This window comes from Salminus brasiliensis, chromosome 10 (assembly GCF_030463535.1).
Source record: "Salminus brasiliensis chromosome 10, fSalBra1.hap2, whole genome shotgun sequence".
In the NCBI taxonomy this organism is placed as follows: Eukaryota; Metazoa; Chordata; class Actinopteri; order Characiformes; family Bryconidae; genus Salminus; species Salminus brasiliensis.
In genome coordinates this window covers 13314221-13328967 of record NC_132887.1, presented here as the reverse complement: position 1 = coordinate 13328967, position 14747 = coordinate 13314221, and the positions used below count along the sequence as shown (strand labels likewise).

Below are 14747 nucleotides of genomic sequence, written 5' to 3'. Positions count from 1 at the left end.
GTCAGTATCTTATCCATAAGGGATACAAATCAGCCCCCACCATTGTTTAACGTACACATAAAGACACAGCTGGACCCCTTAACATCCCTGTCACATGTCCAATAATGTATGTCCAATCTAAACAATATCCTATATTTGTTCAGTTCAGTTCAGTACAGTTTACCAAATTAGGCCTGGGAATGGATCTTGCTCTCCGTCCCCAAGTCTAACCCATGGGCCTCACTATATTATTCCTCAACTCCATACCGTTCCTTCAGGTCTATAAACATCTGTATAGGTAATGAATATACAAGAAGTTATAAAGCCTGGAGCAGTGAATCACTTCTGGGATGAGCTGGAATGAATTTCGTGACCCAGAACTACTTATCCAGCATCAGTACCTGACGTCACACATTACTTTATGGCTGAATGCAGTCAAATCACACAGCAGGGTTAGAACATCAAGTTTAAGCTCTCCCAGTAGAGTAGATGCTCTTACTGCAGCAAAGTGAGACAAACTCCCTGTTAATACATATTGGTACGGAGCGGGTGTCTTCAGATCTTTGGACATGCAGTGTATTTTTCATTTTACCTGTCAATTGCTACTATTTATGTTTCACAAATATGGTTATTAAAAAAAAAACAGCTGCTTGTGGTTGTTGTTAGCTGTCTGCCCATCATGGCATGCATCTCAATAAAATCTCAGTGTGCAAAAAAGGAAAATGAGTATCTTTACCTGTGTCAGGTCTGGAGAAATCCGAAGGCATTTCCCTGATCCAGGCAAGACTGTCAAACCATCAGCCTCAACTCTCTCCAGCTTATCGCGCTGACCTCCACGACTTCATTGCACAAGACTATGTCCGTCATCATCGCCTTTACCAGGCTTTTTTAAAGGGGGAGACAAACCTCAGTCACATGCATTCACAGCTGGAGATTCATGTTCCACCACTTCCTCCACCCCTTTGTGAAGGAACTGATGCGGTGGTGTGGGAGAAGCAGCAGGCTTTGAGGGAACTAATGGCCGCTGAGGCCAAGAAAAAGGAAGAAATCCATAGACTCCAAGAGCAGGCAGAGACACTGCTAATGGCAAAGCTGCAAGACAGACTCAGTGACCTTTCACTAAAGGACAGACTGAACAGACAGGTACAGTACTCATCATTTCATCAACTGAGGGTGTAAAATTGTGCATGGTGGGGACTGAAATTAATACGCTGTGGTGGACAAAGTACACAAGTACTGTACTTGAGTGGACAATATTGATTTTACAAAATAATTACAAAAGAGTAAAAGTAGGAGTCCTTGGGTTATATTTCTGCTTGAGATAGAGTACAGAAATACTTTCGTTAAATGTAGTTAAATAGAATTATAAGATAGATAGCTGTCTTAGCCAGTAAGGCCTACCTAATTGTTCTTTGTTGTTTTTGCTGATAGTAATTGTCAACATACTATTTATTCCACCTTCTACACCTATGCATTCATGTCTTGGGTTTAGGAAATGGGTCAAATTTCCCTTCAGATTTGCAGTATCACTTGTATACACTGAATGAAGAATAGTATTGGGACACATGCTTAATCATTGTTTCTTCTGAAATCAAGGGTATTAAAAAAGAGTTTATCCTGCTTTTGTTGGAGTACCCGTCTCTACTGTCCAGGGAAGGCTTAACATGAGTGTTATTTAGTTCAAGATGCTGGATCATCACCATCCCACCTCACCCCCAACTAATGGAGCACCATCATATCAGAGAATACAATTCCACTGCTTCATAGCTCAATGCTTGGAGGCTTTATACCCCTCTAATGAATGGCATTAGGCATAGTGCCAATAGGTTCATGTTTATCTGCTCCAGAGAGTCCTATTCTATTGGCAGTACTTCTCTATAGGGATTAGACAAGCTGTGTGTGGGAGTGCATTTGCACATTTGCAATATTTGTATTATAGTGGATTTGAAGGTGTTTCACAGGTGCGTGAGCCTTGTTATGGCTAAGCTAAGTTAAAATCAGATGTCTTAGATGCAGGCAGAAGTGATTACATGTTGCTAGAAGATACAAGTCAAGTCAATTGGCTAAAGTTTACTTAATACTGAGCTCCATTAGTTAGTCTAAACCATTCTATAGCAACTACCAACTATCAGATTATTCGAGAAGATGTGCCTTAGGCATTTACACTGTGCTAATCAGCAATGGAGTAGTTTCCCCCGTAATATCCTAAAGAGCTAAGCTTAATCAGTGCTTGTCTTATGAACCGGATTAAGTGATTACATTTGTTTACTGCTCTGAGTTAGGTCTGAAATGATCAAATAGGTTAATACATCAATCAGCCATAACATTAGCGCTGCCTGCCTACTCTCGAATAGGTCCGAATAACCCTCCTTTCGAGATCATTCGAGACATGGACCTCACAAGACCTCTGAAGGTGTCCTGTGGTATCTGGCACCAAGACAATAGCAGCAGATCCTTTAAGTCCTGTAAGTTGTGAGGTGAGGCCTCCATGGATCGCATTATTGAGCCTAAGGAGCCCATGACACTGTCACCGGTTCCCAAGTTGTCCTTTCTTGGACTACTTTTGGTAGGTACTGACCACTGCATAAAAGACCTGACACAATTTGGCCCTTGTCAAAGTCACTCAGGTCCTTAACCCCCTGCTTAACCATTTTTCCTGCTTTTAACACCTTCAAGAACTAAGCGCTCACTTGCTGCCTCATAAATCTCTGCCCTTGACAGATGCCACTTTAGCTAAAGCTAATCAATGTTTTTTTCCTCCATACTTTACCTGTGGTGCTAATGTTATGGCTTATCGGTATAAGTTACAAAAGGAAATTATGATGTATGTATACATAAAGTATGATTAAATTTAAATGTTTAAATATGTAACCTTGCTATATTTTAACTTGAATATAAACTAACAATTATATGTATCTATGAATCTAGAATGCATGGCAGGATTGTTGTACTGTGTTTTATGAAATTGCATTTTTATTAAACATCCTCATCCATTTTTTTTGCACTGTGCCCTTTTAGGCAGTGGAAATCATTGTACGCAACTTTCTGCAGTCACAAGGAGACATTATGAAGGATATTTTAATGAAGGAAATTAGAATTGTACAGGAGCTGTTGGAATTAAGATTGCATCAAAAGTCTCTTGAAGGAGCAGGACTTTCTTCAAACACCTCTAGCTTCTCTGAAAAACTCTCTGTATCCAGCTCAACAAAAATGAAAAAAAAGAAGAAATGAAGTCAACAAGAACATTAATATTTTTGTCAATCTGATTAATTAAAGATTGAACTTTCGAGATATATATATATTTTTTAAACACTTGTTACACAAATATTTTGTTCTGGTCTGTTATATGTGGGCATGTGTGGGCTAAAAGGTTGAAATATTAAGGTAAACTGCCTTACACAAAATGTAAGACCACCAGTTTGATGATACCAACACAATATAAACTTAGTCATGTTTTTTGTGACAACAGCGAAATAAAAAGTCAAACACATTGCAAGCCATCTTTAATAACTAAAAGAACTGATTCTGTTTCAGAAAAATAAATGCCATGGGATTGACAAACTGTGCAAAACTGTAGGAAAGTGCTTGTGATAAAGATGAAAGGCTGACATCTAGCCTTTTCAATAATCGTATCACAATCTGGATTATAATCTTGCTTGATATGATCCATACAAGAAAGCACTGCTTTCCATGAGTGCATGTGTTAAAATAAATAGCAGTAAAAAGTTACACTGGTGTGATTACAGTAGTGAGTACAGTCACTGCTGCTAGTAGAAATATCCAGTCTTCAAGAAGTGCGTAAAAACTACACTGTCTATATAGCATGTGAAGATATGTCAATATGAGTGTAAACGGATGACAACGTGTCAAGTAATGTAGAATATCAAGTATTGAAGGATATTTTGCTAGAAAAATATGCACTATATGGACAAAACTATTGGGACACCTGCTCATTTCCTGTTTCTTCCCAAATCAAAACGATTAAAAAAGGATTTTGAAACACTACTGTGAAGATGTGGTTGCAATTAGGAACAAGAGCTTAGTGAGGTCAGGATGTTGGATGATTACCACCCCACCATACCCCCAAATCATCCTACAAGTACTGGGTGGAACACCATCATTGCAGAGGATACAGTTCCACTACTCCACAGCTCAATGCTAGGTGTGGGCTGCCTAATGCCAGGTGTCCCAATAGCATTTGTGCATCCGTGTCAGCTATGGGTACAGCTTAAAGTACCTGTATGCATTCATTTTCCTACATTTAATGTCATTTGACTTTGTTACTGTGATACAGTGATCATGTGGTAACTGGAAGCATAGAGATTTGATCACTGCATTGTCCTGCATTCTTGCCCTGAAATGTGGTATTATTTCCTAACTGACCAGCTTCTTAGAAGAGGAAGATGGGAGTCTGACAGCTGTGTATGTTTTCTTTGGTTGGACCCACCTAGTAAACTACAAAAAAAAGGCTACAAACATTTCTTAATGTCCAGCGTACCGGAGTATGCATAGAAATGCAATCACTATGCACATTTCAAGAGACGGTCTTCAGTTAGCATGTGCAATTCTTGAGTCAGAGCCAATAAAGTTGAGCATCGTCTGGATAAGCTCTGGTAAGTCATATTCATGCTTCCACCCCCAGTCTTTTCTGGCATTGCTGTCTTCAAAGCTCATGGGCCAACTGTCAGCTATAAGGAAGTGAATGATAATAATAATAATTATTATTATGTTTATGAACTAGCTTAAATAACTGTTGTGCACAGGAACATGTACTAATACACCATTTTACCCTAGGCATGAAATCATCATAATTATCACACATGCTCTTACCGATTGCCTGTCTAACTGGGTCAATTTCATAAGTGACCTGCAGATCAGGCAGATGTTTCTGCACCTCCTGGGCCAGCTCCTCAGGAGTGAAGCTCATGGCATTGATATTGTAAGTGCGCATGCTGAGTGTCTCAGCAGGAGCCTCCATCACCTCCAGTGTCGCTCGCAGGCAGTCATCAATAAACATCATAGGAAGGCGTGTGTCAGGCTTCAGGTTGCACACAAACTTGCCTGTTTTTACAGCATCGTGAAATATCTGGACAGCATAGTCTGGGTGGATCAAAGGCTCAGAGTAAATGGAGGTCTTCAGCAGAAAGAGGCTAAAACTGCTTGTCAACAGCTGTTATAAAACAGAAGGCTAACCTGTCGTTCCTCCGCCAGGCTGAGAGTCTGCCGAGATGATGCCTGGATACCTCAGACAGCGGAAGTCAAGGCCTTTTCTGTGGTGGTAATACTGGCAAAAAAAAAAAAAAACAAAAAAAAAACAGCAACAGCAAAGAAAAAGAATTATCTAACATGAACATGAACCTAAACCTACATGACACTGGATTGTGGTCCTCAAGGCTTGAAAGCAAGGCTTGCACTACAAAATGTTTCCACACAATTTAATGCATACTTCTCCCATCAGCTCAGCATGGACCTTGGAGACCCCATAAATGGTTCGTGGCCGCTGGATGCACAGGTCTGGCGTGGGGTTACGAGGGGACGTTGGTCCAAAGGCTCCTATTGTGCTTGGAACAAAGAGCCTAAGCCCATGCTCTGCAGAAATGTCGAGGATATTGTGCAGTCCTTGACAGGAGAAAATAAAGGAAGATGAGAAATGACCATTTTCCAAGTCTCAACTCTGAAAACACTGTCATTTTTAATTCTTTCTGTCTCACCAGTGATGTTGACATCGCGAGCAAGGGTCACATTTGCCTCACCAACTGCACTCAAAAGGGCGCTGTAGTGCACCAGCCAAGTAATACGATTGTTCACAACAATTTCTCGTAAATTCTTGTAGTCCAGAATATCAGAATAGATAAATGGACCTGGAAATCAAAAGTACATCTGTGTTAAACACATAATTGTAAATAACAACGTCAAGAAGGAAGAAAAATAAGGCAAAAAAAACCAACAACAACAAATAGAAGAACTGCCACTTGCCGCTACGGTAAACATGATCTGGGGGCTTTCTGATGTCAGACAGGATTACGTTGTTTTTTCCAAATCGCTTCCTGGAAGACAGATAATATAGAGTATTGTTCTAAGTTTACAATAAAATCACATTAAAATACAACCTTATTCTACATCTATGCCATGGGAATGTAACATAAACCTCCACTCCAGGCTTAATTCAAGTAGACTTAATCACCACAGCTACAACACTGGATTTAAAGCATTTAAACAGCCCATCAAACATCATACAAGCATGTGATCAAGGTTCTTAAAAAATGGTTCCTACCTAAGGAGTTTGGCAAGCCCCACACCCAGCTGCCCCAGACCCCCTAAAGCACAGAAAGAAGAAAGCAGATATGAGTGGTCATCAGTGACATTAGCCAACGGTTGCCATGGAGACTACCCTTTGGTTTTGCGAATGCAGTTACCAAGGTTACTCATCATGCAGTCAGTGTACATAGCATTCAAGATTTCATTTGTTTACTAGGACTGTGCGGACTAAGGATACCTGCTGAGGGACCGATCAGACCGCAAGCAGGCTACCCAATACATTACTGTGATGGTTTCTCACCTGTGATGAGAACTCTGGGGTGGTCAGTCTCTGAGAAGGACACGGAGTGAAAGCTGGCATCAGATGTTACTTGACGTGGTGAGAAACTGATGCTCCGTGTAGAGAGGAAGAGGGGTCCACAGCTGCACGCCGGAGCCAGGAGAACCTGCTGTACGACCTTAGACACAGCTCTGACGAAGGGCATTTCCCACTCTATGAAGAGAATGGCATGAAAAGGAACTGTCAGGAAAGTATGGAGAGCACCTTTGCTGCCTTCTTGTTTTTTTGGGTGATACCTCATGCCAGGGTTGTAGCCCTGGCATATGCTGCCACCTTGTGGTTATATCTCCATCACCTAAAAATAACTAGGTGTATTAAGGACGTCTAGAAAGGCTTAAATTAAATCAACTTACAGTAAGAGGTCAGAGACACGGAGAGACTCAGTCTGCACAGTGGTGGTACGTGTTCACAAGCATGTTAACTGAGCCACGGTTATCTACTATATGGGTAGCTGGGCAAGGAATTCAGGACACTTATTAATAAAGTCAGCTGCCTGTCATCTGTATGTTCTACGTTACCTTAGCAGTAAATCTGTCAAAAGCTTCTGCAGCTCAGCTTAGGCTCTGTACACCTGACAATGTGGGTTACAGCTAAAGCACGTGGAGGTTCCCCAGCTATGAGATTTTACCTCACGTCAGGGCTTCTACTCAGAGGCCTTTCAGACATCCAGACTGCTTTGTTCATCTAACAGCAGAATGAACTCTAAGGGGTCATGAGGTTCACAGCACAGCCTCATGCACTTCCTTTTTTTTTGTGGTGTCATTACTCTTGTACAGTGGTCAGCTACCCTGCTCCTGACCTACTCTTATCAACCCCACCTAAACTAATTATTGGGATCAGAAGTCATTGATAGATTTGAGGTGAAAGAGAATCTGAGAAGTTTGAGGTGATATCTGATGGAAGGTATCTAAATCTCCAGAAATGGAGCTGGTGACCACTGTTCTAGCACAAGTAATTAAGCAACTCGCTAACTTACACAACTCAACAGAATGATCGAGAAGCACAGAAATGACCAGATCGGTGGGTCGAAACACTTGCTCTAGATGATCACGACGCTGCAGGCAAGGCATCAGGCAGGAGATGGTTAGCAAGCTACCTAGCTGTCACTGCCAGACTGCCTTCAGCCTAAATACATGATACCAAGACTCAGCGACTCCACAACTCCTAAACCTCTTATTTATAAGCATACGACTTCACTTCACGAGGCAGCTTACCAAAGGTAGCTCGTTTTTTATTCCTTTATATCAGATCAATGTGACATAACTACTAACGTTACTAAACCAACCAATCAGGCATCCTCGCTTATGTAGCCCGCTGTTATAACGTTACCTACCGTTTATTGCTATTATTTCCACACAGATGAATGTTCTTCAGGATTGAAGGCGAGGTGGTCAAGAAATGTGTGAAAATTGTCCTTCAGCCTGGAAAAGAATCAGAGAGCGGGTGGAAATTAGGTTAAGGATGGAGATTCTTGTAGGTAGATGTCAGCACAACCCTATTCCTCCATCAGTATTGCATCAGATTCATGCCTGACTCTTCCAGCGTGCTCGGAAGACTCGCCGGTGTCTGCTCTCCTGCTATTGGACGACAGCGCAGAGGTGCGGCTCTCGGCAATAGTAGCTACATTGTTTCCCACCCGTATTTCGACAAACCACGCCCCGTCCCGCCTCCGCCTTTGGGTGATTGGCTCACCATCGAGCTCACCATATCTCAGTGCTCAAAACTTGCCTCTATTTCAAATCTGTAATTATTTTTATTTTTGCATCTGCCGAATATTTTATTCACAAAAAAACAAAACAAATACAAATTACTTAAAATTGAGCAACATGTTTGGTCATTTTTTCTTTGTATATTTAGCTACTTCATTTACTGAATAATTAATTAATTACTTATTTAAGTTTGTTTTGCTAATATTTATTAGTTAATTTACTAAAATTCAAATATCAAACATAAAAACATTGTTTGTGCTATAATATAGTATTCAGTGTGATGCATTCTTCATTATATTGGTGCTAAGATGCTTTCAGGACTGTCCAAAACTGTTCTGCATAAAAAACGTAGCTGCCTGCTTTGTATTTTACTGTATCTGTATTTATTTATATTTAAGAAAACAACCTCAACATTTTTTTCTCTTTACAGTGCATAATTGTATATTGTAAAAAAAAGCTTTAAATACATCTGAGAAATGAAATGTAACTGCAGACTGCTAAACTGTGGTGAATAAAAATTTAATGCTGCTTATCGGGGTCTGCGAACTCGTATCTTAGGGGCGGGGTTTGTTAGGAAACGGGTGGGATTAAAGAACTTTCACCTCCTCCGGCCCGCCCCTCGGTGGCGTCACAGGACACCCGGTCCAGTCACAATGCCTCTTGCTGAATGGATGTTCTGAACAGTGATGATAAAGAAAATTTCAGACACATCTTCATAGATTTGCTCATTATTCATTTTATGATTTAGCTTATTTTAGATGGTATAGTATCTATAATAAGCTAGATACAATACTTCTTTCAGTAGATACAGCTTCTTTCAGTATGGTTTCATTCAATTTATTATTTTTAGGCCGGTTGTATGAATTAAAGTAGACTAAATGTGCACGGGTAAATACAGCTTGTCCTGTTATATGTATTCACTTTTAAAGAAAACGTCAGACAGAGGAAAACCGAACAGCAGCTGTGTCAACAAGCACATACAACAAGTAGCAAGTTCTAGAAGCTGTCATTTCCATCCACTATATCTTAAAATCAAAATAATGCACAGGAGGCACCATGACTAAATAGGACTGGAGCCAAGACCTTTTTTCTGTCCATAATCCATAATCAAACCACTTGTACTGTTTTTGCCTGGTTCGTAATCGGTACTCTAGTTCATCCTAAGGAGTTGGGATGGGTCAGAGCTCTATTCAGGCCTCAAGTTCTTCCTTTTATAAACCTCACGCCGATCTGTTGTTGTGCCGACATGATTCCAACAGTCAGCTTTAAACTCAGAAGTGAATGTTGCAACTGAGAAGGAATTATGTTTATACACTATGTTTTTCATTTTCTGAGCTTGCAAAGTCTACATAATGTGGGGTGTGCAGGGCATGTTTCCAATTTACAATGACAGCATTTATCGTTGACTAGGGCAACTCTAGCAGAACAGATATTTGCCTCACTGACTTGTGAAATGGTGTTATCTTATGGCAGTCACTGAGCTGGTCAGCAACTTGGATGATCTGTGGAGATTGCGCATGTTTGTGACTGCATGCTTGATTTCATGCGTGTGTTGAGTATAATAGATGTGGCTGGAATATATGTAGTGTATGTACAGCACTGCTCTCTGGCATACAAATGAATTGCATTATGATGTAAGCGAGTTCTTTCATCACAGAAACTCGATCAATAAACATTAGGTTCATTTAATCAACTCTGAAGTTAAAGTGGACCAGAAAATACACTTGCATTCACTTGCATAGAATTCAATGTAGTTGGTCATCTTAATATGGCAGGCTCTAAAGAGCGTACTACAAACAGTAGTTTCTGAAACACCAGCTATTATGTTAATATCTTTGTTTAGTAAATGTTTCAGTTTGAGTAAAAATGTCCAATTATGCGTAATTGTGAGCTATACTTTAGCTGCATCAATTATTTCACTGCTGTTTTCCTAATTTCCTGGCATAATCGGAAATGAAGTATGCAAGCAGACATTAAGGACATCTTGTATGTACACTTAACTCACAGTTGTGCATTAAAATACTGCTGGGATGCAGGAGACATATGACTATATTATTGCATGTCTGCTCTGGTTACAGGCACATGAAAGCAATCTTCATCTCCTGGGATCTGCCTGCAATTATCTCCCTTACATTATTCACCCACACTCATGCAGAATTTACCCTCTTTGCCCTGGGGAAGATTACTGCTACTGCATTTGCTTTCATAAAAATTGCATGCACTTGAGAAGAAGAAGAAAAAGCAAGGAAATGCACATGCACACACACACACACATATAAACGCACACACATTTACTCTGCCAAACACATACACACACATACACGCTTTGGCACTGAGTGCGTTTTTCAATCTCAGACTTGGATTCCAAGTCAGATGGTCAGGAGGAGACTTCCTTCACAATGTTCCATAATTGCCTCTGATAGGAGGAGACAGACTGTCTGTGAGATCGGTGTTCTTCCCGCTGCTCACATTGTGTGTCTAAAAGGTCATTTAAGACTGTTGGCAGAACCTGGTGCAGGGTAAAATGCAACCCAGAAGTTTTATGTCGATATACAGATTCAAGTAGGACATGCTTTTCATCATCTGTATAAAATATTTAAAATTTGTTCAATATTTCTACAAATATTGAGCCAAACAAATATAGGGGTGGAGGTGTTGTATATATTTTCATAAATACAGGTATGCTGTTTTTATTAAATAAATCATAAGTGTGGCTTGTGCAAAAATGTGAACAACCTTAAAGATTTTTACAAGGTCTTTGAACTGTCAGCTGAATCAGATTTCCAAGCTGTATAAAGTCTATGGCCCTGTTCACACCTGGCATTAACATGCGCCCCGGGGGGTCTGATCGTAAGTGGCTGGTACAAAGTGTATCTTCAGAGGTGGTCAGAGACGCTATTTGACCACATTATTCTTGTAGTGTGAATGCCCTGACAGCAAGGCACTGCCCGTATCAACTGCGTCACTGTCCCAACCAGTGGAAATGATGGGAGTCGATCACAAGCAGTCACAGCTGACGTATTTAAAATACCAGGTATGGACAGACTGCTATGCCTTTTGGCTATCATTTGTGATCAGATCACTTGAGACGCATGTTAATGCAAGGTGTACACTACTTGTACTAAAACTAGTTAAGATTAAGATCTAGTCTAAAGATCTGAAGACAATAGTAATCAATGACCACAAGGCCAGAGAAGGCTATAAGAAGAAGTATTTTCAGTATGTAGGTTCTACAGTGCGGTATGATGGTTCAGGGGAACTGTGGAGGTCAAGACTACATCCAGAAGACCAGAACTGTGTCGGAAATTGTCCTCTATTCCCTATATAGTGCATTACTTTGGGATTCCACCATTTTGTATTGGTGTCTGATACGAGCATAAGTTGAACTAGAAGGAGGTGCCGGGGCAGTGGTGAACTGCAAGTTTTTGTCACAAAGGGAGGGAAGAGAAGCAGTTTTAGTTTGGAGTTTATTTAAACTCTGTTAGATTTGCTACAAAACTGTTAGATTAGCTACAGAGACTGTATTTACTACTTTTCAATTCAACATACTCAGCAAAGTGTGCGATTTGGCTGAAGGTGCCAAACCTTTTCACAAGACTTTTCACAGGACCTTCCTGTAAACAAGCTTCTACTGGCATACTGACTGACCCCTCTCTGAAATATTAATGTTCACTGAAAATGTCTTGTGTAATTTAAACAGAAAGATGAATTGATTAACTGATATCATTTCATTTGTTCTTTTATAACACTTCAGGGTACTATTTGGATTAAATGGTAAGGTGTATATTCCAGAGTACTGTGGGAGTAGTAGTGATGCCTTATATTCCTCGCTAGCACAGAAATTGTTAATTAGCAAAGAGCTAATTGGCCCTCAGTGTACATCTTGCTTTGCTGTGTCTGTGTCAGGATTTAGGCACTGTGTGTCCTGTGGGATTATGCAGAAAACGGAGGCTTTTGCAATGTTTTGTGACAGAGGGTTATGATTGTACTGTACTAATCCTGGCAATCGCCATATGCAGTGAAAGCAACTGCTGTGGATTTAGGGTTTTCAGAGATAGGACTGTGCAGACTGCAGCACTGCCTGGAACACTCATTCATCTGGAAATGAAACATGGAATGAAGATGATTAGATACAAAATAATCTGTTTATTTAGTAATGAATTTTAATGGTTCAAATATTTTTACAGAGCAAAAGTGTCATAATATAAATCGCTATTTGTTGATCTCAACAGATATGGACATCACCAGTATGTAATAAACCAATACTTTTTAATAATTACATGTGAATAATGTTATCAAGCATTGTTAATGATAACCGCCAGTGTTCCCAGTTAAAGTGACTCAGGGTAGAGTCATTAAACACTGCAAGAGGGCAGAACTGGGGATGGGATACATTTTCGTATGGAGAGTTTGCTATTTCTACATGAACCAAATATAGTCATGTGAAAATGTTAGGACACCCCATGAAAACCTTAGTCCTTTTTAATATATTTAAAATATTGACATTTGATTTGATGAGGGGAAAACCAAACTGATAAAACTGAAGACATTTTTAAATTATTCATAAAATAAAATATTTAATTAACACGTTAGGACACTCTATGCCCTAATAGCTGCTGATCTTTCCCCTCTTGGCTGAAATAATTTTAGTTTGATGTTTCCAATAATGATCTACCAGTCTCTGACATCAACTGGGAGAAAAAATTCCCCACTCCTCCATGCAGAATTCTTTCAGCTGTGTGACATTTGAGCTTTAGTTTTTAGACAGATGCACTCATATTTTCCTCAAATGCCCTCTGATACAATACATAATTCCTAGTGGATTCAATGTTGGATATCTCTCCATGCCCTACTGCAGACAAACAGCCCCAAACCGAGACCTTTCCACCTTTTCCATGGGTTGATATGGCTTCTGGTGCTCAAATGCTGCGTCTGGTTTCCACTAAGGATGTGCTCTGTTACTGGGTCAAATAATTCAACTTTGAATTCATTTGTTCAAAGCACATTGTTACAGATGTCCTGGTCATGGTCTAGATGTTCTATTGTGTTCTTATGACAGCAAGGGTTTCCTCCTTGCACACCTCCTATGAAAATCAAATGTGTGTGGTCTCTTTTTGATGACTTCAACTGTGACAAGAGCTGTAGATCCCATGAGGACATTTTAGCATTGTTGATTGTTTTATGGTCTGCTGTTGGACTGAACTTGGCCATGTTAGGACGGCCTGACTTGGCCATGTTGGCAGTTGTTGCACTTGTAAATTATTTAGTGGATAGTGGATTGGCTTTTTTATTAATTACACATATAATTAATGTTAATGTTACACATGTTATAGTTGGTTTAGTATGGTTTAGTTATTTTACCTCCATTTCTTAATATTGTTCCAGTGAAAGGCAAAGGTTTTCATGGAGTGTCCTAACTTTTTCACATATAGGGGCCATATGAGGGGGGCGGTTAGGATGATTCTAAGGGCCTGCAACTGACAGAGGCCCTAAAAATTTATTAATTTTGTTTTTGGCAGATTTTTGTTTTTATGAGGCACAAAATGATGATCATCCCCAGCCAGATGATTAGATTTCCACCTTATATCAAATGACAGTGGCATATGAAAGTGGCAATTTTTACTACATTTCATGCATTTCTGTCACACCAAGACCTGCAGTCTGCATGATGAAGTCTGCATAAAGCTTAAATGGTAAAATGAAGGCCGCTGACCTCAAAGTCGGCCAGTGTAGGACCTCAGGTCATGAATCTTAATCATTAAATGATCTGTTAGACCTGGATTATATGAGGTGACCAGTTGAACCAACTAACCAAGTTACACAAGACATTTGAGTCTGTTATGCTTACAGTATATAGGATAGCTGCATATCTTTAGAACAGGGGTGTCTGGTGTGGCAAACAACTTATTCCACTTGCTTAATCAGTTGGTCTCTGTGTGGAATGGTGGGTTCAAGCGACAAATTAAAGCAAACCTACAGAGCCATGACATGTCAGCTAACATGTCCAAGTGGGTCTATATGGGTAACCCAACAAGGAACCAGAACGTTTTGCTCTCAGGTCCCGAATTTTCCCCACATATGGATGGCCACCAGGGTAACTGACGGGACCAAGAGGGATTAAACATTGGCCCTGTCAGGGTTGAGAAGCCCAACTAGGTCTCAGTATAAACATATGTATAAACCCACTCACCTATGCCCACCTGGAACCCTGCAAGCCCATGAGCATGTTGGCTGGGTAAGCTCTCCACACAAGCACAGGTCCAAATCTAGGGGGAATCACATGAATGAACTGAATTATGAAGCTACCGTGAATCATAATGCTTCTTTAAGCCTGAAACATTTAACCATGACAACTTAACATTACTTTAGGTGACCACCTGGACCATCAACATCAACTACATGAGCACCCACAACCAGGACAGCTGATTGGACAGCTGATGCCCATGTTTATGAATGGATAA

The 14747-nt window shown here is 40.2% G+C and overlaps 2 protein-coding genes across 3 annotated transcripts in view; one reads left to right on the top strand and one right to left on the bottom strand.

The window, feature by feature from the left end:
• Positions 1 to 3547, top strand: part of c10h8orf74 (chromosome 10 C8orf74 homolog) — a 4908-nt gene extending 1361 nt beyond the window's left edge. The window contains exons 3-4 of the mRNA XM_072689283.1: positions 725 to 1122; positions 2998 to 3547. Coding sequence (XP_072545384.1) covers positions 725 to 1122; positions 2998 to 3210 — 611 coding nt within the window. The 3' untranslated portion in view covers positions 3211 to 3547. The remainder of the gene's footprint in view (positions 1 to 724; positions 1123 to 2997) is intronic.
• On the bottom strand, positions 3468 to 8136 carry LOC140564135 (L-threonine 3-dehydrogenase, mitochondrial-like). Of its 2 annotated transcripts, XM_072689282.1 has the most exons (9): positions 7911 to 8136; positions 6539 to 6730; positions 6254 to 6296; positions 5956 to 6026; positions 5691 to 5840; positions 5426 to 5598; positions 5173 to 5263; positions 4810 to 5079; positions 3468 to 4667 (listed from the first exon to the last, which is right to left on the bottom strand). In XM_072689282.1, the coding sequence occupies exons 2-9, from the start codon at positions 6720 to 6722 to the stop codon at positions 4528 to 4530; spliced, it is 1122 nt and encodes a 373-aa protein (XP_072545383.1). In that variant the 5' UTR covers positions 6723 to 6730; positions 7911 to 8136; the 3' UTR covers positions 3468 to 4527. The 2 variants fall into 2 exon arrangements, with proteins under 2 accessions (XP_072545383.1, XP_072545382.1); XM_072689281.1 differs by having other exon boundaries at positions 4583 to 5079.
• Between the last annotated feature and the right edge of the window lie 6611 nt (positions 8137 to 14747).